At 62.8% G+C, this 26,302-nt stretch overlaps 2 protein-coding genes across 24 annotated transcripts in view; one reads left to right on the top strand and one right to left on the bottom strand.

Annotated features, from left to right (window-relative positions):
• Positions 1–10,271, top strand: part of TSC2 (TSC complex subunit 2) — a gene marked incomplete at both ends in the record, with an annotated part of 42,259 nt that extends 31,988 nt beyond the window's left edge. For 3 of the 23 annotated variants that reach the window (XM_080704346.1, XM_080704341.1, XM_080704339.1), the window contains 15 exons: positions 2,112–2,273; positions 2,474–2,626; positions 2,713–2,825; positions 3,251–3,463; positions 4,176–4,379; positions 5,926–6,056; positions 6,357–6,844; positions 6,943–7,018; positions 7,174–7,281; positions 8,291–8,477; positions 8,603–8,742; positions 9,609–9,687; positions 9,755–9,846; positions 9,918–10,016; positions 10,101–10,271. In XM_080704346.1, coding sequence (XP_080560472.1) covers positions 2,112–2,273; positions 2,474–2,626; positions 2,713–2,825; positions 3,251–3,463; positions 4,176–4,379; positions 5,926–6,056; positions 6,357–6,844; positions 6,943–7,018; positions 7,174–7,281; positions 8,291–8,477; positions 8,603–8,742; positions 9,609–9,687; positions 9,755–9,846; positions 9,918–10,016; positions 10,101–10,271 — 2,416 coding nt within the window. Of the gene's footprint in view, positions 1–697; positions 827–2,108; positions 2,274–2,473; positions 2,627–2,712; positions 2,826–3,250; positions 3,464–4,175; positions 4,380–4,914; positions 4,984–5,925; positions 6,057–6,356; positions 6,845–6,942; positions 7,019–7,173; positions 7,282–8,290; positions 8,478–8,602; positions 8,743–9,608; positions 9,688–9,754; positions 10,017–10,100 lie in introns of all 23 variants that reach the window. The other 20 variants (XM_080704345.1, XM_080704340.1, XM_080704338.1 and 17 more) reach the window with 17 other exon arrangements.
• An 897-nt stretch (positions 10,272–11,168) lies between these two features.
• The window catches only part of PKD1 (polycystin 1, transient receptor potential channel interacting), a gene marked incomplete at both ends in the record, with an annotated part of 46,955 nt that continues 31,821 nt past the window's right edge, over positions 11,169–26,302 (bottom strand). The window contains 29 exons of the mRNA XM_080702430.1: positions 11,169–11,618; positions 11,713–12,018; positions 12,089–12,223; positions 12,302–12,592; positions 12,663–12,837; positions 12,943–13,068; positions 13,185–13,278; positions 13,518–13,630; positions 13,943–14,082; positions 14,373–14,567; positions 14,633–14,981; positions 15,308–15,401; positions 15,478–15,653; positions 15,885–15,934; positions 16,014–16,130; positions 17,353–17,479; positions 17,564–17,774; positions 17,851–17,987; positions 18,055–18,232; positions 20,922–21,117; positions 21,233–21,485; positions 21,693–21,849; positions 22,015–22,635; positions 22,704–22,848; positions 23,402–23,554; positions 23,932–24,091; positions 24,157–24,370; positions 24,446–24,725; positions 24,804–24,947. Coding sequence (XP_080558556.1) covers positions 11,169–11,618; positions 11,713–12,018; positions 12,089–12,223; positions 12,302–12,592; positions 12,663–12,837; positions 12,943–13,068; positions 13,185–13,278; positions 13,518–13,630; positions 13,943–14,082; positions 14,373–14,567; positions 14,633–14,981; positions 15,308–15,401; positions 15,478–15,653; positions 15,885–15,934; positions 16,014–16,130; positions 17,353–17,479; positions 17,564–17,774; positions 17,851–17,987; positions 18,055–18,232; positions 20,922–21,117; positions 21,233–21,485; positions 21,693–21,849; positions 22,015–22,635; positions 22,704–22,848; positions 23,402–23,554; positions 23,932–24,091; positions 24,157–24,370; positions 24,446–24,725; positions 24,804–24,947 — 5,787 coding nt within the window. The remainder of the gene's footprint in view (positions 11,619–11,712; positions 12,019–12,088; positions 12,224–12,301; positions 12,593–12,662; positions 12,838–12,942; positions 13,069–13,184; positions 13,279–13,517; positions 13,631–13,942; positions 14,083–14,372; positions 14,568–14,632; positions 14,982–15,307; positions 15,402–15,477; positions 15,654–15,884; positions 15,935–16,013; positions 16,131–17,352; positions 17,480–17,563; positions 17,775–17,850; positions 17,988–18,054; positions 18,233–20,921; positions 21,118–21,232; positions 21,486–21,692; positions 21,850–22,014; positions 22,636–22,703; positions 22,849–23,401; positions 23,555–23,931; positions 24,092–24,156; positions 24,371–24,445; positions 24,726–24,803; positions 24,948–26,302) is intronic.

Here is a 26,302-nt window from a genome sequence, read left to right as displayed (position 1 = left end):
CCCCTTCCTCCAGAGCTCGCTCATCACGGGACACGCTCTTCCTTCCCATCACGGCTGCTTGTGCCAAACCTGAAAAAGGCTGTGCCAGGCCTCTGTGTTGTGTGTGCGCTTCATCAAGCGGCTGCCCCTTGCCACTCCCCGCCCAGGCTTTCTTGGCTCTCCCCAGGTGGGATACGGCACTTTCCAGTGTGACCTCTGCTGTTTGCTCGAGCCCTGGGCTGGGGCAGCTCGGCCCTCAGTGGTCTCAAGCTAAGAACCCAGGGCCTGGCCATGGAGGCCACAGTGCCTCCTGGGCCCTGGAGCAGGTGGTGCCAGCCTGCGGGGCTGGGGACACCTGGTCAGCAAGCCTGGGACCTGCCGTGCGGGCGATCCACACGGGCTGGGGACACCTGGTCAGCAAGCCTGGAACCTGCCGTGCGGGCCCACACGTTTAATTTGCACTAATGTCCTTTGTTTTGGTATCATGCGTGGAACCTTTCTTTCTCTGAGTCGCATTTGTATGATGTATTTTTATGGATTTTTGTTTTCTGTCTCTCCCGCTAACCCGCCTGTGGCATGGTTCCTTTGCTCACCTCACCCGCGGGACCTCTCCACCTTGACCCTGTGGCTGGGACCTTCCCTCCCCTCCAATGGCCTGTCCTCTCCTTCCCGGGAGCTGGGCTCTCCGGGGCGTGGGGCTTTCTTCCTCGCCCGGTAGTTTGAGGATAGCCAGAGCCCCCAAACAAGGCCCGAGTAACTCTCCACCCGTGAAAGAACTCAAGGAGAGCTCTGCAGCCGAGGCCTTCCGGTGCCGAAGCATCAGTGTGTCTGAACATGTGGTCCGCAGGTAGCGGGGCTGTGTCGGGCGGGGGGCACAGACCCAGGAGCTTGGCCCGTGAGCACCCGGGTGGCAGTGCATGGGGCTGCTTGCATGACCTCATCGCCTGCCTGCACCCTCCCTGGCCGGGCTGGGGGAGCCTGGGCCTGGGGGCCTGGTGGCAGGAGCAGAGAGCTTGCATTCTGCCCTGAGCCAGTGGGGCCTGTGGCAGCCTCCAGGCTGGCCCTCCAGGGCAGGGCTTCTGCAGGTGAGAGCCAGGCCGTGCAGCCTCCAGGCTGGCCCTCCAGGGCAAGGGCTTCTGCAGTGAAAGCCAGGCCGTGCAGGTCTTAAGTTTGGCCTTGTCACGTTGTGCAGAGTAACTTCTTGGGTTTCCTTTTAGAAAAGGTCTGCTTTCTGTTGTAGCTGGAGGGAAGTGAGGGGCTTTTGTGTAGGGCTCTGGGGTGCGGCCTAGCCTGGGAGGGAGCCTGGCACAGCCCCAGTCGGCTCTCCCAGCCGCATGTAGGTACAGGGCCGGCGGTGGGCTGTCTGCTGGTGGCTGCTGTGGCCCAGCCCACATAGGGGCAAGGTCCTGTGTGCTCACTGGAAGCCCCTTTTGGTCTTGGCCTCCCACGTGTGTTTGGTCTTGGCCTCCCACGTGGAGCCTGGTTTGGCTCCGGGCTCAGGCTGACCTCTGTCGTGGGGACTGGCCAAGGGTCAGGGATGGCGGAGATACTCAGCCTGCCCCCTCCCCAGCTCTTTTCTGGCCAATTCCTTATGAGCAAAAGGCTCAGGGGCTGTGAAACTGATGTTGGAATTAAACATGAGTAAGCCCTTTCCCTGCCGCCGGGGTGAACGTGGAGCTTGGTGGTGGCCCTGGCTCACCTGGCCTAACCGAGGGTAGAAAGCTCTACACCAGGCCCAGCCCTTCCAACCTCGACAGGAGGTGCCCTGCGTGCAGAATGCAATCTTGCTCTGTCCCCCAGGGGCTCGAGTCTGCATGACTAAGCCGTTTTGCTACAACCACGACTAACTCCTGCGTGCTCGGGCAGAGGGGACACCTGTCTCGCTAGTCTCTCAAATCTCTGCTCTGACCAGAGGGCCTGGGGCTTTCCCCTGAGGTGTCTGCCTCCTCCTGGGATGATGTCCACATGGTTTGCAAAGCTGCGGCTCGTTGGGCCTTCGTGCCTGGTCCTGATGGGGTCTTTCGGAGTGAGGCCCTTGGCCATGCATGTCCTGAGCTTTGCCCCTGGTGGTAGGTGGCGCATCCGACCCCGCCTGGCACCCTGACCCTGGCCATGACCTCTCCCCCCAGCAGGATACAGACGTCCTTCACCAGTGCCAGCCTGGGGTCTGCAGATGAGAATTCCATGGCCCAGGCTGATGACAACTTGAAAAATCTCCACTTGGAGCTTACGGAAACATGTCTGGACATGATGGCCCGATATGTGTTCTCCAACTTTACCGCAGTCCCCAAGAGGTGCGAGCTTGCTCTAGGGTGGGCGGCTTTCCAGCCGCTCTCGTGTCTGCATTCGGTCCACACGGAAGTGGCATGGAGGCTCCTTCCGGGGGCCGGCCACAGCGGCCCCTGGCTCCTGGGGTCACTCTGGCCTCTGGGAGTGGGATGCCCTGCCTGGGAGCCCTGTTGGGGCCAGCTGGAACTCAGCCTCTGCCTTTCAGGTCTCCTGTGGGAGAGTTCCTCCTGGCGGGCGGCAGGACCAAGACCTGGCTGGTTGGGAACAAGCTGGTCACGGTGACAACAAGTGTGGGTGCTGGGACCCGCTCATTGCTGGGCCTGGACTCAGGAGAGCTGCAGGGCGGCCCCGAGCAGAGGTGACTGCCCATCCCTAGTGTGTCCCGCCGGCCTGGAGATGCTGGATGGCCTGCTTTACCCTGTGCGTGGGCACGTCTGTCCTCAGCTCTGACCCTGGCCTGCACGTGAGCCAGACGAAGGAGGCGCCTGCCAAGTTGGAGTCCCAGGCTGGCCAGCAGGTGTCCCGTGGGGCCCGGGACCGCGTACGCTCCATGTCCGGTGAGCCTGGGCCCCGGCCACCTCCCGCAGCAGCCTTTGCTGATCCGTGTTCAGGAAGGCCGCGTGGCACTGAGTGGGGTAGTGGACTTCAGGCCTGGTCAGTTCCTGAAAATCTAGATTGTGGTCCCTGAGGCCTGTCTCAGGCTACAAGGGAGGGGTAGCATTTGCCCTGGGTGGTGGAGTGAGGCCCCCTTTGTCCCCAGGGCCCTGGGCTCCTCTGGCCCTCAGCCCTCCCACTCCAGAGCTTTCTCTACTCTGCTTGAGCGAGCGGTAGTCCAACTGAGGCAGCCCTGGGGCCCCTTTTTCTGTCAAGGGCTGGGTCCAGGGTCTAGCCACCACCACTCTGGCCCCCCCTGGGTCAGGCCCTCGGAGGTGCTGAGCTCTGCCCCGGGCAGGTGGTAGTCAACAGCCCCCCTTCTCCTCAGGGGGCCATGGCCTCCGAGTAGGTGCCCTGGATGCCCCAGCCTCCCACGTCCCAGGAGGCCCCGCTTCTCCAGGGCCACAGGCGGCACCAGCTGCAAAGCCTGAGAAAGCCTCAGTGGGCGCCCAGCTTCCAGCAACGGAGAAGACGAACCTGGCAGCCTACGTGCCCCTGCTGACCCAGGGCTGGGCAGAGATCTTGGTCCGCAGGCCCACAGGTACCGAGAGGGTGCCGTGGGCCGTTGCCAGCAGGGTTGTGGGGCATGGGGGCTCGGCTTGGAGCGGGCGGCTGTGCCAACTGCCGCTGAGGGGAGGGCGCGTCAGGCTGCGCGTGCTGCAGCGCGAGACACCAGTGACCGGACTGAGCTACAGTGTCTCCAGTGTGCAGCTGGAGACCAAGGCCAGGTGGTGGGCGGGCTGGTTCTCCGAGGCCCACCTCTGAGCTGGCAGGCGCTGCCTTTCCCAGCCCGTGTGAGCGCTGATGTCTTCTTGCGAGGACCCACCCGCGTGACCTCTCTTCACCCTGACCACCGCTCTAAAGAGCTGTCTCCACGTGTAGCCACGTGCTGGAGCGCGACGTGAACTTTAGAGGGTGTGACTTAGGCCATATGGGCATCAGGGCCCAAGTTCAGGAGGTGCCCTGGGCACTGTGGGACCAAGAGGTGGAAGAAGAGGACACAGGGCCCTGGGGGGGTTGTGCCAAGCCTGCCGCCTGAGCCATCTCAAGCCCGGCCTGCCTGGCAGTGCAGGCACTGACCTGGACAGCAGGCTGCCCGTCCGCCAAATGAGGATCACTGCCAGGGCCCGGCAGCAGGTGCCGCTCCCTGCTGTGGGCACCTGCTGTCAGGCAGTGCGTGTGGAGACTGCCGGGGGCCCAAGGGGCGGCTGGTTGGCAGTGCTGGGCTGACGGGTGCCAACCGCCCTCCCCAGGGAACACCAGCTGGCTGATGAGCCTGGAGAACCCGCTCAGCCCCTTCTCCTCAGACATCAACAGCATGCCCCTGCAGGAGCTGTCCAATGCCCTGATGGCCGCCGAGCGCTTCAAGGAGCACCGGGACACGGCCCTGTATAAGTCACTGTCAGTGCCGGCTGCAGGGACGGCCAAGCCACCCCCTCTCCCACGCTCCAACACAGGTGAGCTCGCGGAGGCCGTTACAGGTCGTGGGCTCCCTGTCTGGCGGCACGGCCCCGCGCTCAGTGTCCACACTGTTGTCCTCATGGGGCTCTGGGCCCGCACGTTTGGGAGCAGGGGAGCCTATTCCTTAGAGACAGGTACTGGCTGGCCGCTCGCGATGCTGCAGGGAACGGCAGCCTCCGTGGGGCCTGGTGCCTGGGGCTGCAGAGGCCCTGCAGGCAGCCGGATGTCTGCTTGGCTCGGGCTGGGTGCTGCGTGCTCCACCTCCCACCCTGCCCGCCGGGTGCTGTCCTTCCAGGCCACATGCTCTGGCCCTTCCGTTTGGCGGCAGATGGCACATAGAGGCTGAGGAGCTGGAGAGCGCAGCCCTCCCTAGGGTCCGTGCGAGCCGCTTGGAGAGCCGGGAGCCCACTGTGCTGGCCCGGCCGCGCTGGCCCTCCCCTCTCTCCTCTCCAGGCCGGGGTCTGCGCCTGTCTCTGCTCGGCCTGTGTAGCCTCTGCTGCTGACGTGGCCGCTTGCGTGGTTCTCTTGCAGTGGCCTCTTTCTCCTCCCTGTACCAGTCCAGCTGCCAAGGACAGCTGCACAGGAGCATTTCCTGGGCAGGTATTCGCGCGTCCCTTTAAGGAAGCGTGTTTGCTGGAGCGCCACTCCGCTCATGGGCGCAGTTCTCCTCGTCCCATCTGGTCATCCCTCCATGGGCCTGTCTGAGCCTCTCCCGCCCTGGGGGAGCAGGGTCCTGGCTCGCATGAGGACATCTGTGCAGAGGCCTTGCTTTGCCAGTGGGACCCCTGCGTGCCGAGCTGGCTGTGGCTCCCAGCTCTCTTCAGGCCTGAGGGGCACGCCCCACACCTGACACCCGTGTGTGATGGCTGCTGGGGTTGAGCCTGCCTGGGACTCGGCTCGGCTGGCCTTGCGAACGCGCGTACTGGACCGTGTCTGCCTTCATCGCGCTGGCCAAGGTCTCCACAGACCTGGCCGGCCGCCCCTGGCGTCAGTCTGCCTTGCAGGTCACCCTGTGGGCAGCAGCCGGTCAGGAGGGCAGTGTGCATGGAGGTCGCGGGCTGCTTTGACCCTCGGTTGCTTTCTCTCCCACGCGCTGCCCTGGCGCTTCACGGGAGATGCTGCTGGGGGCGCAGCGCTGGTGCCCTCTCCCTTGTGTGCCCCGCTGCGGGTCTGGCTTGTACTTGAAGGTCAGCCTCTACCCTCAGAGTGGCCTCTGAGTCTGTTTGCAGATAGGATGGCCCCCATGTCAGCCTCTTCCTCAGGTCCAAAGTCCTGGAGAAGCGTGGCCCCAGGGGCTGGCCTTGGCGCCGGGCCTCATGCCGAGGCCCATCTCTAGCAGCTCCTTGTCCTGTCCTTGCCTGCCTGCCTTGCTGGCTTCTAGTGGGCACCTGGGTGGGCAGAGCTGGGAGCCTACAGGAGACATGCAAGGGCCCGTGGGCCCATGGTGGCAGTGGCAGGCATGGCCCTGTCCCTTCTGGTGACCTGAGGCCATGCATGGGCCGGCGTCTGGCTCAGCCCCAGCAGCCCGTCTGTGTCTCTCAGACTCCGCCGTGGTCCTGGAGGAGGGCAGTCCCGGCGAGGCCCCTGTGCCAGCGGAGCCCCCCGAGCTCGAGGACTTTGAAGTAGTGCTGGCTACAGACAGGCGCTCGCGGCGCCCTGGTGCTTATAGCAGGGTGAGTGGCGAGGGCAGCCCTCAGGCGCTCAGCCCTGAGCCACCAGGAGGGCGTGGGGCAAGGGACTCACCCTCCACGCCAATGTGTCTGTGGCCCGCAAGCCTTTGCCGTCCTTTCGCATCCAGGGAGCGGCCGCTGTTCCCTCACATCCTTCCAAGTGGACCTTCCGCTGCCTGGCATCTGCTTGGGGTGGTGCTTGTTTGGGGCTCCTTGGTTGTGTGTGGCTCTTGGCTGCTCTGCCCAGCACGGACCACGGCTGGGGCTGGGCTGATAGTGGTCCTCTCCTATGCCCCTTTGCAGTCGTCTTCAGCCTCCAGCCAGGAGGAGAAGCCCCACCCCGAGGAGCTGGCTGCAGGGGGCATCCCCATCGAGCGGGCGGTCTCCTCTGAAGGTGGCCGGCCGGCAGTGGACCTCTCCTTCCATCCCTCACAGCCCCTGAGCAAGTCCAGCTCCTCACCCGAGCTGCAAAGCCTGCAGGACATCCTCGGGGACCCTGGGGACAAGGCCGATGTTGGCCGGCTGAGCCCCGAGGCCAAGGCCCGGTCCCAGTCAGGGACTCTGGACGGGGAAGGCGCTGCTTGGGCAGCCCCCAGCGAGGAGAGCCGGACAGCCCCGCCCGAGGGTCCCCTGCCATCCGGTTCCCCCTGCTCACCCGGCGGGCTCCGGCCCCGCGGCTACACCATCTCGGACTCTGCCCCCTCGCGCAGGGGCAAGAGAGTGGAGAGGGACACCTTCAAGAGCAGAGCTGCGGCCTCCAACGCGGAGAAGGTGCCAGGCATCAACCCCAGGTGGGCCTCTTCCCTCCCGGCCGGCCTCACGTCCGCTGTGGCGGCGGGAGCTGCGGGGCGGGTGTGCGTCCACCGCGCTCACTGCGCCTCCCCTGCAGCTTTGTGTTCCTGCAGCTCTACCACTCGCCTTTCTTTGGTGATGAGTCCAACAAGCCCATCCTGCTGCCCAACGAGGTAGGCCTGCCTCCTCCTACCGTAGGCACAGCCCAGAGCCCAGCCTGAAGAGGGCACCGTGGCCTCCGCTGCTGCTGCAGCGTGCTGAGGTCTGCCTGCGTGGGGCGGGCACCGCTGGGGCTGGCTAGCCTGGCAGCGGCTCTGCCCTGGCTCAGTCGGGTTCTGTGTGGCTGCAGTCCTTCGAGCGGTCAGTGCAGCTGCTGGACCAGATCCCGTCGTATGACACGCACAAGATTGCTGTCCTGTATGTGGGAGAAGGCCAGGTGAGGCACGGGGTGGGCTGCTGGCCTTCTGGGTGGCAGGGACCCGGCCTCTCTCCTCCTGGGCTCTACCTTGCGCTTCTCTGGTGGTGCGTGCTGAACCCTATGCCAGGCACCAGCCCGGGCCTCGGCCAGGGGACCAGCGTCCGGGAGTGCGAGCGCGAGGCCCTGCCTTCGGTGGGGCTGGCAGGAAGCTGCCATGTGCGGCCTGGCGGGCGGGGTGACAGGTCTAGGGGAGAGAGCCCTGGGTGTGAGCGGGCTGCTGCGCAGTGCTGCCCCTCTGGGTGCCAGGTTTTTTCTGTGTGGTTTTGGGGGTGGAACTCAGGGGCATTCCACCTCCAAGCTGTACCCCCAGCCCTGTTTGTTATTCTTTATTTTGAAACGGTCTCACGGAGTTGCAAAGGGCCTAAGTAGCTGAGGCTGTCTGCAGATCGTGATCCTCTTGTCTCAGCCTCCCGAGTGCTGGGAGTGCAACCATGCACCACCATGCCCAGATCTTTTTTGTTTTCTTATGGAAATGGGCTTGAATCCAGATCCTCATGCACGCTAGGCAAGCGCTCTACCACAGCTATAGCCCTAGATTTTCCGGGTGTGTGGGTGTCTGTGGTACTGGGGACTGAAATCAAGGGTGTTCTGCCCCCAAGCTATACCCACCTTGACCTATTTATCTTTTGTTTTGAAGCAGGTTCTTACTAGGTTAAGTCTAGTTAAGTTGCCAAGGCCAAGGCTGTCCTCAAATCTGTGATCCTCCCTTTCTGCCTCCCAAGTGTGGGATCGCGCGTGCACACCACCACACCAGGCTCTCTCTGGCGTCTTTTTATTGGTGCCCTGTCATCATACACCTCAGCAGGGCGCGGTATGGTAGGGGCATACGTGCACACATCACTTATTTAGCCATATGGCTGTATTTTGAAGACAGCTGACCAAACCCGTGGGGGTGGGAGGAGGCAGAAGCAGGTGCCACCTGGTGCCGGGCCAGGAGCTGTCTGACAGCCCCCCCACCCCCCCACAGAGCAGCAGCGAGCTGGCCATCCTGTCCAATGAGCACGGCTCCTACAGGTACACGGAGTTCCTGACGGGCCTGGGCAGGCTCATCGAGCTCAAGGACTGCCAGCCTGACAAGGTGTACCTGGGCGGCCTGGACGTGTGCGGCGAGGACGGCCAGTTCACCTACTGCTGGCACGACGACATCATGCAAGGCACGTGGCCAGGCTGCCCGCCGGCTCCCGGGCCGCAGCTCCTCTGCCCCGGAGCCCCGCGGCCTGGCTGGGGGAGGCAGAGGGCCCTCGCTGCCTGCCTCCAGCGCCTCCTTGCCTCTCCACAGCTGTCTTCCACATTGCTACCCTGATGCCCACCAAGGACGGGGACAGGCACCGCTGTGACAAGAAGCGGCACCTGGGCAATGACTTTGTTTCCATCATCTACAATGACTCCGGCGAGGACTTCAGGCTAGGTACCATCAAGGTGAGTGGGGGCTGCCTGAGCTTTGCGCCTGGCCCTGCCTCCTGAGCCATCTGGCTCGGTGGCCCTGGTGTGTCTGGTTCCGGGAAGGTGGGTTCCTCCTGTGAGCCTCAGCAAAGATGGCCGCCTTGTCCACTGGGAAAGGCCGTCAGCGAGGCGAGGTGAGTCCTTTTTTTTTTTTTTTTTTTTTACTTTTTTTCCAGGACTTTCTGCCTCCGAGCTATACCCCCAGCCTTTTTTTTATTTGAAACAGGGTCTCACTAAGTTGCTGAGTGTCTTGTTGTACGGCTGAGGCTGGCTGTGAACCTGTGATTCCCTTGTCTCAGCCGCCCAAGTACTGAGATTACAGGCGTGTACCGCCACGCCTGGCTGCTCTAGACTTTTCTAAGCCTCAGTATGCTCACCTTTATGATGGAGCTGTGGCCCTCGTGAGGAGTCGCTGAGTTAGGTGCCCCCAGAGCGTGTGCTCCCGTGGGCTGTGTCTGCTTTGAGCCCCTCTCCCCCTGCGGCCCTCAGCAGCCCACAGCACAGCACCCTGGGTTGGCCCGTGTCGCAGGAGAGGGGTGGGCAGGCGGGCAGGGTGTCTGGAAGTGGAGAGGGTACAGGCAGCCGGGCGGACAGGGCTGCCTGTAGCCAGGCCATCTTGGCGAGCAAGGGAGAGGCGGTCACCGAGACGTGGAACGTGGGGCGTACTCCCTGGGGAGACCCCGGGTGGCTGGCAGGGCAGCCCCAGCAGTCCCGGGTTGGGTGTGGAGAGGTGGGTCAGCTGAGGGGCTCCGGCTGGAGGAGCAAGGTCAGACCAAGGAGGGCAGCTAGACGCCGCCGAGTACCCTTGCGCATGCCCAGCGACCCCTTCTCTGCCTGGGCAGGGCCAGTTCAACTTTGTCCACGTGATCATCACGCCCCTGGACTACGAGTGCAACCTGCTGTCGCTGCAGTGCCGGAAAGGTGAGGCCCTGACTGGGACAGGTGGGCGGCCGGGGCTGAGCATGGTGTGAGCCTTGCGTCTCCCCAGACATGGAGGGACTCGTGGACACCAGCGTGGCCAAGATCGTGTCTGACCGCAACCTGCCCTTTGTGGCTCGCCAGATGGCCCTGCATGCCAACGTGAGTGGGGCGACGCCGGGGCGGGTGGGCTGCGGGGCCCTGCGAGGGCTGACCCCCTGCCCTTGCCCCAGATGGCTTCACAGGTACACCACAGCCGCTCCAACCCCACCGACATCTACCCCTCCAAGTGGATCGCCCGCCTCCGCCACATCAAGCGGCTCCGCCACCGGGTAGGGAGGCTGGGGCTCCTGGGACTGGTGCTGAGGGCGGGGACAGCCCCTGCTGGGCTTGCTGCCAAAGCCTTCCACCCCCAGATCCGCGAAGAAGCCCACTACCCAAACCCCAGCCTGCCTCTGCTGCAGACGCACCCCACGGCGCACCCCAGGGCCCCGGCACAGGCTGCGGCTGCGCCCCCACCCGCCTGCGAGGCAGGCCAGCGGAAGCGCCTCATCTCCTCCGTGGACGACTTCACAGAGTTCGTGTGAGCCCGCGGTGCTGGCTCTTCCCGGCTGTCGTGGCTCCTCCCCATCCCGTGACATCGGCCAGTGTTTGAAATAAACCGTGGCCCCACCTGGCCCTTGGTGTTCAGACAGAGGCGCAGGAGCAGTCAGACAGCTCTTTATTGACTTTGTCTGTGGCGAGGTTGGAGGCGGGTGGAGGCTCTGTGAGGCCCTTGGGGCCGGGCGCCGCTGGGGTCCCTCTCTGCTGTTCGCGGTCACACGCTGGCTGCCCGGCCCAGCCCTGGGGGCCAGCCCCCAGGAGCGTCCGTTCAACCTAACTTCACTAGTCTTGCTCTGGCCTAGACCCGACATCAGCAGGTCGGAGCCACCTTCCCCTGCCCGCGGCCCTGCACTGAGCCTGCAGCCCCCACTCCCGCCACCAGGCCCCTCAGCCCTGGTGAAAGCGCCATACAAAAATATACACACTTTTAACCCCGTATAAATTACAGACGGTAGACACACAAGGGCTGGCAGCCGGAGGCGAGAGCTGCAGGGCAGGAGACGAAATAACTTAGGGGTGGAGGGCGGGTGCAGCCTCGCCCCCCAGGAAGCCTGGGTCCTTGGCGAGGGAGGCAGCTGCCCAGGGGTGGGGCCGGGCACAGCCCGCTGAACCTGAGGACTTGGGAAATAAGTTAGCGCGCGCTCCGTCCAAGCTGCTGCACCTCCCCATGGGGACTGGGGCGGGAACCCTGGGTCCTGGCTGCTCACAGCCTTTAAAGTGCTGAAGCCCAGTGGGACAGGCAGACCCCCCTGCCTGCTCTCTGGGGAACTTACGTGCAGCCTTTCTGCCTGGCCTGAATCCTCAGGCGGCAGAAGGTAATACTGAGCGGTGTGCACGCTGGCTCAAAGGGGTCCGAGCAGGGCCACAGGCCCATCCCCAGGCTAAGTGCCGCCAGGGTGCACCTTGTTCTTTGCCCGCAGGGATGCCCTGCTGGCTCCTGTAGCCAGGTCTGGGCCGGGGCCAGCCCCGGCGGGGAGGCTGTGCAGGGCTGGCTGAGGGCCAGGGGAAGGCGAGGTCCTGCCGCCCCCGTGACCTCTGTGACTGTGCAGCTGCTGCAGCCGCTGCTCCAGCTGGTAGACGTCCTCTGTGGCCTGGTTGAGCCTGTCACACTGTGTGAGCAGAGCCTCAAACACAGCAAGCAGGCGGGAGGGCTCAGGCTGCCCCCGCGCTGGGCGGCCAGTGCGCAGCCCGTCCTGCTGGCTGGAGGAGGAGGATGGGTGTGAGGCATCAGAGCCAACGCTGCGCAGGGGCGCCTCTGGGGAGCACTTGGAGCCCCTGGATGAACGGGAAGGCAGTGGCTCCATCCCTTCAAAGCGGACCTTGTGACGGAACTGGGGGCGGCACAGGGGCTCGGTCAATCCGGCTGCACCCTGGGCTCGCTGGGCCCAGGGTGCGTCCCTCTCCCCCCCACTGGGCCGTACCCACCTCCTTGACCTTGCTGAAGCCCATCCAGAGCCGTAGCCGGCGCAAGAAGAGCTCGACCATCTCGTAGTCCTGCGGCTCCCAGGCCGGCCGGTACAGCTCACCCCGCAGAGCGTGGTACCGCCAGCGCAGGAGGACTGCCCCCAGCCTCAGGGCGCCCCACAGCCGGAGCGCCCAGAGCCCAGCACACAGCAGGGGGGCCAGGGGCCAGGAGTCGGCGGGGCAGGAGGCAGGCACCCTGGCCCCAGGGCACAGCACCAGGAGGGTCCGTGCCATGCTCTGGAGGGAATGCGCGGAGGAGGACACGAGCTGTGGGGGGAACAGCCAGTGAGGTCCGAGTGCAGCGGCACAGGCCCCAGGCCCCATGAGGGTCACCTACCAGAAGGGCCAGCTGAGCGTACGCCACGCCGAGCACAGCCAGGCCTATGGCGGCTCCTGCGAGCTCCGGCAGGGCGCGGCACAGCGTCTTGCCGAAAACCGCCCACTGTCGCACGAACCGCAGCTGCTGGGCGGCCTGCGGGCAGGGGGTGTCAGTCTGCGGCTGCGGAGGGGCCTGTGCCCGCCCGCCCGCCGGCCTCCTGGTCCCGCGCACCTTGACCAGCAGCAGGAAGAGCAGTGAGGCCGCCAGGCCGCGGGCGGCCGCGCTCAGCTGCGCCACCTGGTCGAAGCTGGTGAAGCGGTGCGGGCGGCCGCGCACGAAGCGGGTCCACTGGCGGTCCGCGGCGCCCAGCTGGGCCAGGCGTACCAGGGCCGCGGCCGCAGTCAGCGCCACCAGCAGCCAGCGCGCCCAGGCCCCGGGCCGCGCCACGCGACTGCAGCCCTCCCTGTGCCAGGCACGCACCTCGGCCGCGGAGAAGTAGAACGCGAACAGCAGCAGGCACACCTAGGACGGCGGGGGGCAGTCAGCGCAGGACGGCCCTGGCGGCCCCCCAACCCGGCAGAACGGGGCGCACCGAGGTGAGCAGCGGCAAGGACAGGCCCGCGCTGAGGCGCCACAGGGCGAACGGGCGGACGCTGAGGGCAGCCAGGGCGCGGCCGGCCGCCGGGAACTCGAGGCGCAGCGTGACGGCGGCGTGCAGCCCCACTGCTGGGCTGTAGCGAGTGAGCTCCACGAACACGGCGCGGCTCCTGCGAGGGAGAGCTGGTGGTCAGCGCAGGGGACGGAGGGAGGAGAGGGCCAGGGCGGGCGGGGGAGGCTGGCATGCTGGGCGTGACTGCCCAGCCAGAGCGCACCTGCTGTCCAGCCATTTGTGCAGCTGCAGGAAGCCCAGCCGAGCCTGGCTCTCCTCGAGGCTGGGGCCCAGCTCCTGCACGTAGCCCCCGCTGTCGTACACGGCACAGTAGCCCCAGTACCAGGTGCTGTAGGATGGCTGGGTAAGAGCGGCCTGCCGGCTTGTGGGGCCAAGCGGGCGGGCGGACCTCTTCTGGGGAAGAGCCCCTCCCACCCCTGCAGGGACCAGGGCTCATCAGCTCACCCCAGCAGGTCAGGCGCAGAGTAGGTCCACATCTCAGAGCCATTGTGGGCTGCACTCTGCCAGCCAATGCCATAGTCGCTGGTACTAAAGCCGCCTGAGGTTGCGCATGTGTGCACCCCCAAGCCGGGGGCGTCAGGACAGAGAGCTAGAACGTGGAGGCCCACCACACCATCAGAACAGAATGCGCGCTGGCTATGCCATCCCCAAGTCCTCCCAGCAACCCCAGAATGAACATGGTTACCTGGCTTACAGAAAGGAAACCGGAGCAGGGAGAGGCTAAGGGCCACGCTGCTAGGGGAGGAGCAGGGAGAAGCGCGGGGGGCCCCAGCTCACCATCCTGTAGCCGCACTTGCCGCAGCCTTGGGGGCCCCAGCTCAGGGCTGGACTGGTTCCCGTGGACATAGGGTAGCAACACGTGGGACATCCAGGGCCAGAACTCGTCAGACCTGCAGCACAGACAGGCAGTCGCCCACCAGCCTGCGGCGCTCCCACCCACTGGGCTCACAGGCTCAGAGACGGCATGCGGCAGGGACGACCTGCCAGGCCGGGCTCCTCCCCCCACGCTGCTGCCCAGGGCACTGAGAGTGCTCAGCAGTCCTCTGGTCTCTTCCCACAGACACCAGCAGCACCTGCTCAAATCCTGACGACCACAAATCACCTACACACGTCCAAAAGCCTCCTAGGGGCAGGGCTGGGCAAGGGCAGACAGAAGTGGGCCTGGCCCGACAGACAGGCACATGTGCCTGGGGTGTCCCTACCGGGTGATGGCCAGGAAGGCCTGGCTCTCCGGCTCTCGCCTGATGGCCCTCTGCAGGCGGTAGGCCTGGCCCTGGGAGGCGGCGTCCCCATAGTTGGCCAGCAGCGTCACCAGCAGGAAAAGCATGTACACCAGGAGGCTCTGTAGGATCGGACAGTCCCGGGCTCAGCTGATCCTGGCCAGCCTTGGCTTCAGAACCGTGGGCAGCAAACTGCCCCAGCCAGGACATGTGGCATTAAGGAAGAGCGCGGATGCCCTGCTCACAGGGCTGAGTGGAGCAGGATGGAGAGGCGCCGCAGTGCAGGTGGGGGCCGCGGCAGGCAGAGAGCGGAGGCTGCAGCACCGAGTGGTCACCCAAGGCCCTTGTGCTGGGGAAGGGCCTGTGGGGCCGCCCTGTGCGCTGGGGGAGCTGGGAAACAGAGCCGGCTCACCCTCAGCATGCCGTGCAGCCTCTTGACCTTGCGGGCTTCTTCCTTAGCCAGGAAGAGCGCAAAGCCGTGGGGAGGCCGCACACGGGGCACTCGCTCGCTCACGGGAGTCACGGCCGGGCTCTCCACCAGGGTGTCGTCTTCGTCGGGGTGCAGCCGTTTGGCCACCAAAGAGAAGTACAGGGCTTCCAGCAGGACCTGGGGAGGGGCGGCGTCAGGAGCACGTGTGCGGATGGCAGCCCGCCTCCCACCAGCCCACTCACCTTAAGCGGTTCCCAGCCCAGGAAAGAGGCCAGGAAGCTGGAGCTGCTTGAGAGAAGCCACAGGACACTCACGCTGGGGGGGAAGCTGGCCCCGATCCACCCGGAGACCCCCACGGCCACGGCCACCAGCAGCAGGCTGAGCGCGTGGGCCAGCGCGGCAGCCCAGGGAGGCAGCAGGCGCTTCTGCAGGCCTGGGGACAGAGACAACAGTGAGACTGTGGCCCAGTGGGCAGCCAGGGGGGCCACCCCCACAAGCACACCTGTCCTGGAGAGCCTTGCCAGCGGGGGTGGCTCCTCCCTCAGCCTCTGCAGCGCTGGTCTCTCCGTCTTCTCCCCAGGAGCGCTGGACCTGAGGCACAGGCGGGGCTGAACTCTGCAAGCCCTCCCAGGAGAAGGCAGCAGCACCAGGCCCACTCCTCAGGGCAGTTCCCTAAGCCTCTCCTGCCTGACCAGGGCAGTGCTGGGAGCTCAGGACACCATGGCTCCTTGCATACACCCCATCACCCAGGGCCCGATTAGCGAGTCTCCGCCCTCCTGGAGGCTCAGAACAGTCAAGAAATGTGCACAGCGGGGCCCTGGGGGAGAGGCAGAGCCCGTGAGCCCGTGCCCACCCAGGTGGGCAGGCCTCCTTGGCCTGGGCTCCTGCTGCCTGCCCCCCAGGAGCTGGGCACTCACAAGCTGGTGAGCAGGTCCGTCTCTGCGTGGGTGTCCTGGGTGGCAGCTACACTGCTGGCCCCTTCAGCCAGGACCTGCCGGATCAGGTCTTCATCTGGAGGAAACAGGACAGGTTGGGGAGCCCGGCCACTCAGGGCCGGGCACTGGCCTCCCTCCCACGCCCAGCTCACCTGATGCTGAGAAGTATTTGGAAGGCGAGGAGGGGCTGGCCAGGGAGAGGCCGTCCTCCTCCAAGCCCAGCACTCGGCCCTGTGCCAGCCGCTGTAGGGTGCTGCCCACGATGGAAGGGTCACTGAGCAGGTCTGGCCAACTGAGTGTACCTTCGCTGGGTGGCCAGCACGCCAGGCTGCGGGTGACACAGGTCAGCAAGTGCCCCAGGGGAACACATCTTTGCCTCTATCTGAGCCACATCTAGTCACGTCACACACGGGGCACACAGCTCTAGAGCAAGTCTGCCCTGGGACAGTGCCGACGTCAGAGCCTGTGGCACCAGACACGGACACAGGCGGCCCCATGCCCCCGGGCGGCGCGACACAGCTGACAGACGCCAAGCATGGCTTCCTCCAGGTGGCCTCACCTTTTAGAATCATCCAGAAATAAGTCACCTCTTACTTGCCCAGCGAAGGCCTGTTACACGTGTAAAACAAGCCTCAGAGTCCAGCCTGCCAGAGGCGGCAGAACCCCCAACCCCCAGCGGAGGCCTCACCTCGGCGCGGAGGCCCGAGAGGGTGAGGAAGGAGCTGTCCAGCACGCAAGAGTCCAGGCAGCTGTCAGCATCCAGAACCTGCTGCCCCGTGGGGCTGGGGCTCAGGCCCCCTGCCACCTGCAGGAGAGGGCTGGTGTTGGCGGGAGGCAACTCTGGCCCCTGCTCAGGACGGCATAAAGCTGCGTCCTGAGCAGACATGCTGAGCTACGGCAGTGCTGTGCAAGAATGTTCTAGAGTTATGGCCACCGTCTATCATGGTAGACCAGACCCCAGCTACATTGACACTCTAGAGCCTTTGAAAAATGGATGGTCACTGAGCGTACTGGTACGTACCTGTCATTCTAGTACCTGGGAGGCTGCAACAGGAAGATTAAAGGTTCAAGGACAGCCTCAGCAACTTAGGGAGCCCCTCAGAAACCTAGCAAGACCAAGATCCTTTAAAACAAGAAATAAAAAGATACTGGGCATGGTGGCACACACTTGTTATCCTAGCATTTGGGAGGCTGAGATGGGAGGATCGCGGTTTGCGAGCAGCCTCAGGTACTACTTAGTGAGGTCCTTCGCAACTCAGTGAGATTCTATTTCAAAATAAGGAATAAAAATAGGTCTGGTGGTGCAGCTCAGAGGTAGAGTGCCCCTGTGTTCATCCCCAGCACCACAGACACACAATCTGTGAGATGACGATCCCGTATGAGAGACACTGGGAGGCAGGAAATCTTTTGTGTGCATGTGTGGTGCTGGGGATGAACACAGGGCCATTCTACCTGAGCTAAACCCCAGCCCCATTTTATTCTTATTTGGAAACAAGATCTCACTAAGTTGTGATCACAAGTCTGAACCTGTGATCCTCCCATCTCAGCCTCCCAAGTACTGGGATTACAAGCGTGCACCCGCCACCACGCCTGGCTTTAGTTTTTATTTGGAAACAGGGTCTAAGTTGCAAATGGTCTATGTTGCTGAGGTGGGCCTCAGACCTGCAGTGCCTTCTCAGCCTCCCAAGGCCTGGGGTCACTAGTGCGTGCCCCATGCCCGCCTGCTTCTTCTGAGTCCCCAGCGGGCGCGCTCCCTCCTAAGTGTTCTCGACACTCCCTCCTGAGTCTCAAGGTCTCTGGATGGTCTGCGATGGTGCCGTCCCCCTTCACAATTTTGGCAATTTGAGTCTTTTTTCCCCTCAGTCAATCCAGCTAAAAGTCTGTCAATTTTGTTGACCTTTCCAGAAAATCGGCTTTTGGATCATTGGTTTTTTTCCCTCTGACCACCCTCCCAGGCAGCCCAGCAGCAAAGACCACACTCCACCCAGAGCTCCAACCCAGAGCTCCAAGGCACTGGCCCCACCGACCTTGCTCCGGGACATCCGGAAGAGGAACAGGATGGCCAAATAGACGGGGTAGACAACGACACTGGACACCAGGCCGATGGCAACTGTGTCAACACTGGGCGGGAGCAGGTGGGACACGGGCCCAGAGCTGTGGAGGGCGAGACCAGGCCCGCTCAGGCTGCAGGCAGGAGGGATGGGGCAGGGAGGGCCATCCTGACCCCCAGGCACCCACCTGTAGGTGGCGTCTCCCACGACCCCGTACCACACGGCATTGGCACCCAAGAAGAGGCAGAGGAGGAGGACACAGCAGGTGGCCCTCTGCACGCGGGTGAAGCGGCTGCGAGGTGGCCGGTCCCACATGGACAGCCAGATGTGCTTGTCAAAGAAGCCACGCTGCAGCTCGGCCACCAGGAGGCGCCGGAACTGCCACAGGGCTGCGTCACCTGCGAGAAGGGCAGAGAGGCTGCAGGGGGCCTCCCACGGCCCCGAACCCCCTGGCCGCCTGAGGTGGAGCCTTACTTGCGGCCAGCACTTCCTTCTCCACCAGGCCCCCGTTGGCCTCTGTCTCCACAGATAGCCAGTCGTTGACCAGGAAGAAGGTGCTGCGGGCGTTCTGCAGGTCCCTGACGATGATGTGCTGCAGGAACCAGGCGGGGCTGAGCCCTGCGGAGGAAAGGAGCTTAGGGCCTTGGGGCGCGGGGCGGGGGCCCGGCGGGGCGGCACTGCCAACCTTTGTTGTCGTGCCACACCCGGAGCTTCCACACAGGGCCCAGGCTCTGCGGCGTGGCGATCTGGAAGACGTCCAGGCTGTTGCGGTGGAAGGCTCTGTCCCCGTCCAGGTGCCGGTGGCCACTCCGGCTATCTGCCCCGTACAGCATGATGCCCACGTGGGCTGTGGTACCTGCAGGACAGGACTGGTAAACTCAGGGCTCCCTGCCCACCATATGTGGGACCCCCGGGGAAGCCGTTCTGCCAACTTTCATACATTCAGCAAGCACCTTTTTTTTTTTTTTTTTGGTAGGTCTAGGGATGGAACCCAGGGGCATATGACCTCTGAGCTACACCTCCTGTCCAATTTTTTATTCTTTATTTTGAAACAGGGTCTCACTGAGTTGCGGAGGGCCTCAATAAGTAGCTGAGGCTGTCTGCGAACCGCAACCCTCCAGTCTCTGCCTCCTAAGTACTGAGATTTCAAGCGTGCCCACCGCGCCCGGCTTGGTTTGTACCATCTTGATAGACATGAATTTCAGTCATACTGTCAGAAACTGCAGGCCTGGCTGCTGCTCTTCAGCCCCTGGTCACTGTGTGAAAGTCACCAGAGTCAAGAACCAGGCAGCATCACAACTTGGTTGCACACTGACCACCAGCAATGGAGCTTCCTCCCCCTCTGGTGATAAGCCTATGTGACTTGTGAAAATGTGTGATCATGCCAGGCACGGTGTCACACACCTGTGATCCCAGCACTTGGGAGGCTGGGACAGCCTTGAACCTGGGAGGATCGCAGGTTCAAGGACAGCCTCAGCAACCTAGCAAGATTCTGTTTCAAGAAAAAAACTAAAGCTGGGCATGGTGGCGCACGCTTGTAATCCCAGCACTTGGGAGGCTGAGACAGGAGGATCGCACAGGTTCAAAGCCAGCCTCAGCTACTGAGTGAGGCTCTCAGCAACTTAGGGACACTGTTTCCAAATAAAGTATAAAATAGGTCTGGGAGTATAGCCCGGAGGTAGAAAAGCCCCTGGGTTGCACCCCCAGTACTACATATACACCAAAAAAATGTGTGATCACGGCAGGCACGGTGGCACACACCTGTGATTCCAGCACTTGGGAGGCTGGGACAGGAGGATCGCAGGTTCAAGGACAGCCTCAGCAACCTAGCAAAATCCTGTTTCAAAATAAAAACTAAAGGACCAGGCGTGGTGACACATGCTTGTAATCCCCGCGCTTGAAAGGCAGAGACAGGAGGATCGCGCTGGTTTGAAGCCAGCCTTGCTGGCTTAAGAGACGCTGTTTCCAATTAAAAAATATAAAATGGGTTTGGGAGTGTAGCCCGGAGGTAGAAGGGTTTCCAGGAACCCCAGTACCATCAAAAAGGCGTGGTGGCGCATGCTTGTAATCCCAGCATTCAGGAGGCTGAGACATCAGGATCACGGTTCGAGGACAGCCTCAGCTACTTAGTAAGGCCCTTTGCAACTCAGTGAGACCCTGTTTCAAAATATAGAATAAAAACTACGGCTGAGGGTGTAGCTCAGAGGTAGAATGCCCCTGGGTCCCATTCCCAGTACCATAAATAAATAAATAAAACAGCAGAAACTGTGGCAACAAGGGAGGGGAGGCTGGAGAGCCCCTACCCCAGAGTGCTCAGGGGTCTCACGTCAGTGGACACAGAAGGGTAACACCGGACGCTGACGTGAACTTGGAACACAACACTTGCCACTATGCGGAGCCGCGTGCTCCGTGCCACCCTGTCGCAGGAGGATGCGCACGCCGTCCAAATGCCACAGGCGCGCTCCACAGGAGATAAGACCGAGCTCTGTTCTGGTTTTTTGTCTTTGTTTGTTTTTGTGGGTCTGCTGTGATCACACATTTTTTTGGTGTGTATGTGGTACTGGGGGTGGAACCCAGAGGCATTTGATCTCCGAGCTACACCTCCTGCCCTATATTTTATTCTTTATTTTTTTTTTGGTGGTACTGGGGTTCCTGGAAGCCCTTCTACCTCTGGGCTACACTCCCAGACCTATTTTATATTTTTGAAACAGGGTCTCTTACGCCAGCGCGGCTGGCTTCGAACCTGCGCGATCCTCGTCTCCGCCTCCCAAGCGCGGGGATTACAAGCGTGCGCCACCACGCCCGGCCTTTATTCTTTATTTTGAAACCAGGTCTCACTGAGTTGCAGAGCCTCACTAAGTAGCTGAGGCTGTCCGTGAACCGCGATCCTCCGGTCTCAGCCTCCCGAATGCTGGGATTACAAGCGTGCGACACCACGCCCGGCTCCTGTTTTCTAACATTTTAACTTAATGATGTACTTCTCTATATGTTTAAGACAGAAAGAGTTTTTTGGGGTTTTTTTTTGCGCTACTGGGGATGGAACCTAGGCACCTTCTACCTTCAAGCTACGTTCTCAGCCCTATTTGTTATTCTTTATTTTGAAACAGAGTCTCTAAGTTGCAGAGGGCAGAGAGGTTGAGGCTGGCCACGAATCCTGTCTCAGCCTCTCAAGTACTGGGATTATAAGCATGTGTAATCCCGAAATAAACTCAATTCCTCCACTGACTACCAGGCCCACCCTTGCAGGCGGCATTCACCTGCACACACTCAAGGCCCACCCTTGCAGGCAGCGCTCGCCTGCACACTCAAGGCCCCAGGGCCCTGCGCAGCGAGGACCAGCGGTGCTGACTGGCCCCGGAGCTCCCGCTTCACGCCACGCGCTGTGGTTACAGGATTCGCGAGCTAACCCCTTACACAGCGCTTGGAAACTTGAGTGCTGTTTTAGCACACCTACCACCACAGTCACCACAGGGTGGGGCAGTCAGAGCCCGGGACACTGGTGGGAGTCAGACCAGGGTAGCCACGCGGCCCCGCCCTCCCCTCACCTGCACCTCGGCCCCAGCCGGTCTTGACCAGGATCTCGTACTTGAAGCGCCCTCCCTTCCCACAGAAAGGGATGGTGCGTGCCCGGCTGACATCCAGCTGGTCCAGTTTGCGCAGGATCACGGCCATGACTGCGTAGGTCACCAGGCACACAGCGCACGTCAGCAAGACGATGTAGTTCACACCCACGGCCGGCTCCTGGGAACATAGTCATCAGCCCGGGAAACCCCTCGTGCATCCCCTCAGGGACAGAGACCAAGCCCACCTGGTCCTTCCCGCTTGGCTGAGAGACCTGCCGGCAGGCACCACTCACTGGAAAAATGAAGTGGACCTGGCTGGGGGGCACGAGGAGGCTGGCGCCGAAAGCGGTGAGGTGGCGGGTGAGGCAGACGGCCTGGCTGGGCGAGGTCTCCTCCAGGGGCGCGAGCCCCTCGGTCCTCCACACCATCTCCTCCTGGTTAAAGTACTGGCACAAGGATGTGTACAGCCCCACGGACACTTCCAGCGCCGACCAGTGGAAGTGGCTGGTCAAGTTCAGGTAGTAACTGCCGCTCAGGCTTCTGGTCCTGCTGGGGACAGGGCGGTAGCATAGCCAGATCTCACTGGGTCCCGGGGTCCCGGCCGCCACGCCTGGCCAGCACCCAGCCTTCCTGCTACCACTGGCTTCCACAGAACCCACGGGCCCCGGGCCGGTACAGACCAAAGCATGTGCACCCTGCCCTAGCCCACTCCCAGGCCCCATGGTCTCCACGGCCCTGGCAGGATGCACTCACCCCGGGGCGATGAAGAAGGTATAGGGCCTGTGGTCGTCAGCCCGCAGCACCTCCGTGCTGACCCTCCTGCTGGCCGAGCAGTTGTACTCGTTGGGCCAGGGCTCTGAGTGCAGGTACACAGCCAGGTACGGCTCCGGCTCCTCAGTCAGGTAACGCTCTGGGGGGTGATACGCATAGCCTCAGACGTCCACCCGGGAAGCTTGCCCACTCGAGGGTGCCCCAGGGCCCCGTGCAGCAGGCAGGGGCGGAAGTGACCAGTAGCCACAGCATGGGTGGGACAAGGCTGGGAGAGGGCTCGGCCCGTGCTAGCTATGACACCCACCGCTCAGCACCGCGTAGGTGACCTGCAGGTGCAGCCCCGCCGCGGGACTGCAGCTCTCTGGGGTAACCACGGTGCCGACTGAGGCCCGGGGTGGGATGATGGCGGAGCCTGCCGGGGCGCGGGGTCCCTGGGCCGCCTGGTCTGAGCTGCTGGGCACCTTCACGGTGATGGCGCGCTCCGTGGCCAGCCGCTCGATGGGGATCTGGGCGCCCGCCTGTGTCTGGAAGGCCATGGAGGCCACCTTGGTGGAGACGGTGTAGTTGCCAATGTAGCCGAAGGGGAAGGGATTGGAGTCCATGAGGAAGATGAGCTGCACCACGTCACTGAGGTTGGACAGGGCCCCACTGAAGGCCTCGGGGATGGAGAAGTGGCAGTCGGGGCCCGAGGCGTTGCCCTGACACAGCAGGCTTAGCGGGTCCGAGCGCTTGCCCTGGGCCACAATCTCGTCGCCGGCCAGGGTCAGAGGCTCCTCGTTGAGCACCCGAGAACGCATGAGGATGCACATGAGGGCGGACGAAAGGTTGTAGGCCTTGGACGCCACCATAAGCGAGGGCTGCGCAGCCCCCAGCTCGGAGGCCGGAGGGCCCTGCACGTCCAAGCTGGCGAGGTGGATGAGGTCACCTGCGGGGACAGCACGGGAGGTTGGGACCCGGGAGGCGCGGGGGCGGGGCCGGGGGCACGTGCCACACCTGTGATGTTGAGGATGCTGTCCGCGATGGCGGTGGGTGTCACGGTGCCCTCGGTGGTCTCGGCCTGCAGGATACGCATCATGCCCTCTAGCTTGTGCAACGTCTTCTTCAGGCAGGAGCGGCACATGAGCTCCCTGCTGGACACCTGTGTGGAGTCCGCAGCATCTCCGGGCCCTGCTCTTCTCCCTCCACCCACAGCTGCACCGGCTCCGCCCCTCACGGCTGCCTCCACCCCAGTGCTGCTGGAGCGGCTGTCCAGACGCAGCGCCACCTGGCTTATCCCAACCCACCAGACCTCTGTGCTCCCCCGGAACCCACAGAATGTGGTACTACCAACCACCCAGGTGTGCTTTCCACACAACTGAAAACAAAGCGGATGCCAAGGCCACAGAAGCCACAAGGTGACAGTGCCGCCTGGACCCAGGAAGCTAAGGAGGCGCTGCCCTCCAGGCTCTCCAGCGACACCCCACGCTGGGCGTGATACCTCCACGGGACAGGCTGGGCTAGGCCTCAGGCAACAGGCAGCTCAGGGTGGAGTGTGCACATCAGGTGTGCCCGAGGAGAGGCATGTGACAGGACCTTGTGCCAGCCCCTGCCGGGCCCAGGCTGCGCCTTCTGACTCAGGCCACCAGGCTGAGCTGCCAAGAACCAGGAGGGCTGCTGAGGCGGCACGATGGGGGCCACGCCCGCGGGCCTACCATGCACTGGGCCAGTGCGGCCGTGACCTGCTGGACGTCATCCACAGTGTCAACCCGAAGAGAGACGAGTGTCTCCGTGATGTTCTTGCGCATCTCGGCTCGCAGCTGCTGCTCGTGGTCAGGCTCTGCCACCACGTCCAGGGCCTGCTCGTGCTGGGTGGACAGTAAGCCGAGAAGAGCCGTCAGCAGGGCAGGAAGGGCGGTCCCGCCAGTGACGGGGAGAATGCCCAGAATAGTCACAAGCTGCGGTGCTGTGGCGAGGCACAGGCAGGGCCTCAACCGAGAACTACACCCTCCAGGGCAAGACGCAGCGTGCTCAGGACGCCCTGCGGTCTGGGGCATGGGAGCCACCACGGGGAGGTGGACCCTGGGCCCAACATGTGGCTGCTGGTAGCAGGAGTCTCACTTCAAGGCCATTAAAGGTTGTGTCTGTCGGGGCCCAAGTACATGACCTTCGAGAGGCCATCGGGGTCTGGCCTCAGTGCCCTGTGGATTGAGCGCTAGGGTTCCCCCCCTGCCTACCCACTGACCTCATTAAGCACGGTGATGAGAGCCAAAGAGTACTCAATGACGTGCTGGGGGTCGGCCTGCCTCAGCAAGCCCGGCAGCACGCTGGCCGTCAGGCAGTGCAGCCAGAGTGTGAGGCCCGGGGCACTGCCATTGGACTCCGGCAGGATGATGGCCAGGGACCTGAGGGGCAGAGGAGGGCTGTGAGCAGACTGCCACCGCGCCGCCCGGCTCCCAGCCCAGCTCACCTGTTGAGGGCCACCACGGCGGCACCCAGCTGGTCCTGCACCACCACAGCCAGGTCCACCTCGAAGCGCGGCCCAAAGCCCGGGGGCAGCACAGCCGCATAGGTGGCGAGACTGCCCTTGTACACGCAGAACTCCTCGCAGTGGCCCTGGCGACAGCGCCGCAGCAGCAGGGCATACACCAGCGGCGCGCCCGCGTCCTCTGCATCACGCCAGCCTGCAGGGCACCGGCAGGGTCAGCGCGGCCAGGCCTACCCCGCCCCGCCCCGCCCCGCCCGGGGGCTGCACTCACCCGTGCATTCGAAGTGCACCTTGGTGGTGAGGGCGTGGACGGCACCCAGCGGGAAGAGGTGACAGGAGCCGCCAAGTGGCGGGCGGTTGGGCGAGAGGCGGATGGAGGCACAGCCCTCCTCCTTGCCCGAGTGGCCCAGCACAGTGAGCGTGAAGACGTAGCCCTCGCCGTCGCGCAGCACGCCCCGCCGCACCACCAGCCGCATGCCCGAGCTGCCAGTGGACGTCGTGGTCTCGTCCAGCACCAGCGTCTTGTTGCTGAAGGTGCGAGCTGCCCAGCGCTGCGGGCCACAGAGGGTGCGGTGAGGCCTGCGCCAGCCACCCACGGCCTGCTCAAGGTCCACGCCTGCAATGCTCACCCCTTGCTTGGAGCCGCGGCTGCAGTTGAGACAGCGGCCTTCCAGATACACGTAGGAACTGCGGCTCACTTCATACACTGCCTGTGCCTTGCACGACACACACTCCAGGGACACGAGGGGCACCCGGCCGCTCCGGACCAGCACCTGGGGGGAAGGTGGAGTTACCTCGCCATCACCGCAGCTGCAGCTGGGAGAGTGTCCAGGAGCGGGTGGAGTGCTCTGCTCACACACTCCCACCTCTGTCTGGGGGTTAGTCATGTGAAGCTGGGGCACCGCTGAGCCACAGGCTCCTCCCAGGCGCGTGAATGAACCGACCAGCCTGCCCTCTGCAGCCCTGTCCCAGAGATTTCCGTGCCCGGTAAGCCTGGGTTGGGTGGGCCAGCTGGGCAGACCTGCCAGGTGTCCTTACTCTCCAGGTGACGTTTCTGGGCAGGCCTCCCCTAGGTGCGCCCCACCCCGCAGGAGTGGCCAGCCCTGCACAATGCTCCTCCTTCCTGACCAGAGCAGGAGAATCTTAGGGCAAGGATCAGCCAGTACATTCAGAAACAGGACACAATGTAGGGACAGTGATCGCCTCTGTGGTAAGGGGGACTTGGTTTCTATTTGCCTTTCACACAGTAGACCTTGAAAGTTCATGTTTTGAGTTAGATATCGTGGCACACATCTGTGATCCCAGTACTTGGGAGGCTAAGACAGGAGGATCACAGGTTCAAGGACAGCCTCAACAAGTAGTGAGGCTATCATCAACCTACTGATACCCTGTTTCAAAATAGAATAAAAAATAGGGCTGGGACTGTAGCTCAGAGGTAGAATGCCTCTGGATTCGATCCCCAGTACCACACACACACACACACACACACACACACACACACACACATTTTTAATTAAAAAATAGAGTCGGGCAAGTTGGTGCACACTTGTAATCCCAGCATTCAGGTGGCTGAGACGGGAAGATCATGGTTCATGGACAGCCTCAGCTACTTAGTGAGGCTCTTTACAAATCAGTGAGATCCTGATTCAAAATAAAGAATAAAAAATAGGACTGGGGGTGTAGCTCAGAGATAGAATACCCCTGAGTTCCATCCCTAGTGCCACACACACACACACAAAAAAAAAAAAACAAACAAACAACAACAAAAACGGCTGAGGAGCTGGGTGTGGTGGCACACACTTGTAATCCCAGTACTTGAGAGCCTGATCTAGGAGGATCGCGGGTTCGCAGCCAACCTCAGAAACTTGTGAGGCCCTCTATAAGTTAGTGAGACCCTGTTTTGAAGATTAAGAAATAAAAAATTGGATTGGGAGTATAGCTTAGAGGTAGAATGTCACTGGCTTCTATCCCCCACACCACAAAATAACAAAAAAGATTTAAAAATTAAATAAATAGGACTGGGACTGTAGCTTGGGAGGTAGAATTTCTTTAGGAGATAGAATGTCCCCAGTAGCACAAAAAATATATAAAAAAATAAATATAGCCAGGCGTGGCGGCACACACTTGT

This window comes from Muscardinus avellanarius, assembly GCF_963383645.1.
Source record: "Muscardinus avellanarius genome assembly, chromosome: 10".
In the NCBI taxonomy this organism is placed as follows: Eukaryota; Metazoa; Chordata; class Mammalia; order Rodentia; family Gliridae; genus Muscardinus; species Muscardinus avellanarius.
The sequence above is the reverse complement of the archived record's forward strand: the minus strand, read 5'-3'. Positions and strand labels throughout refer to the sequence as shown.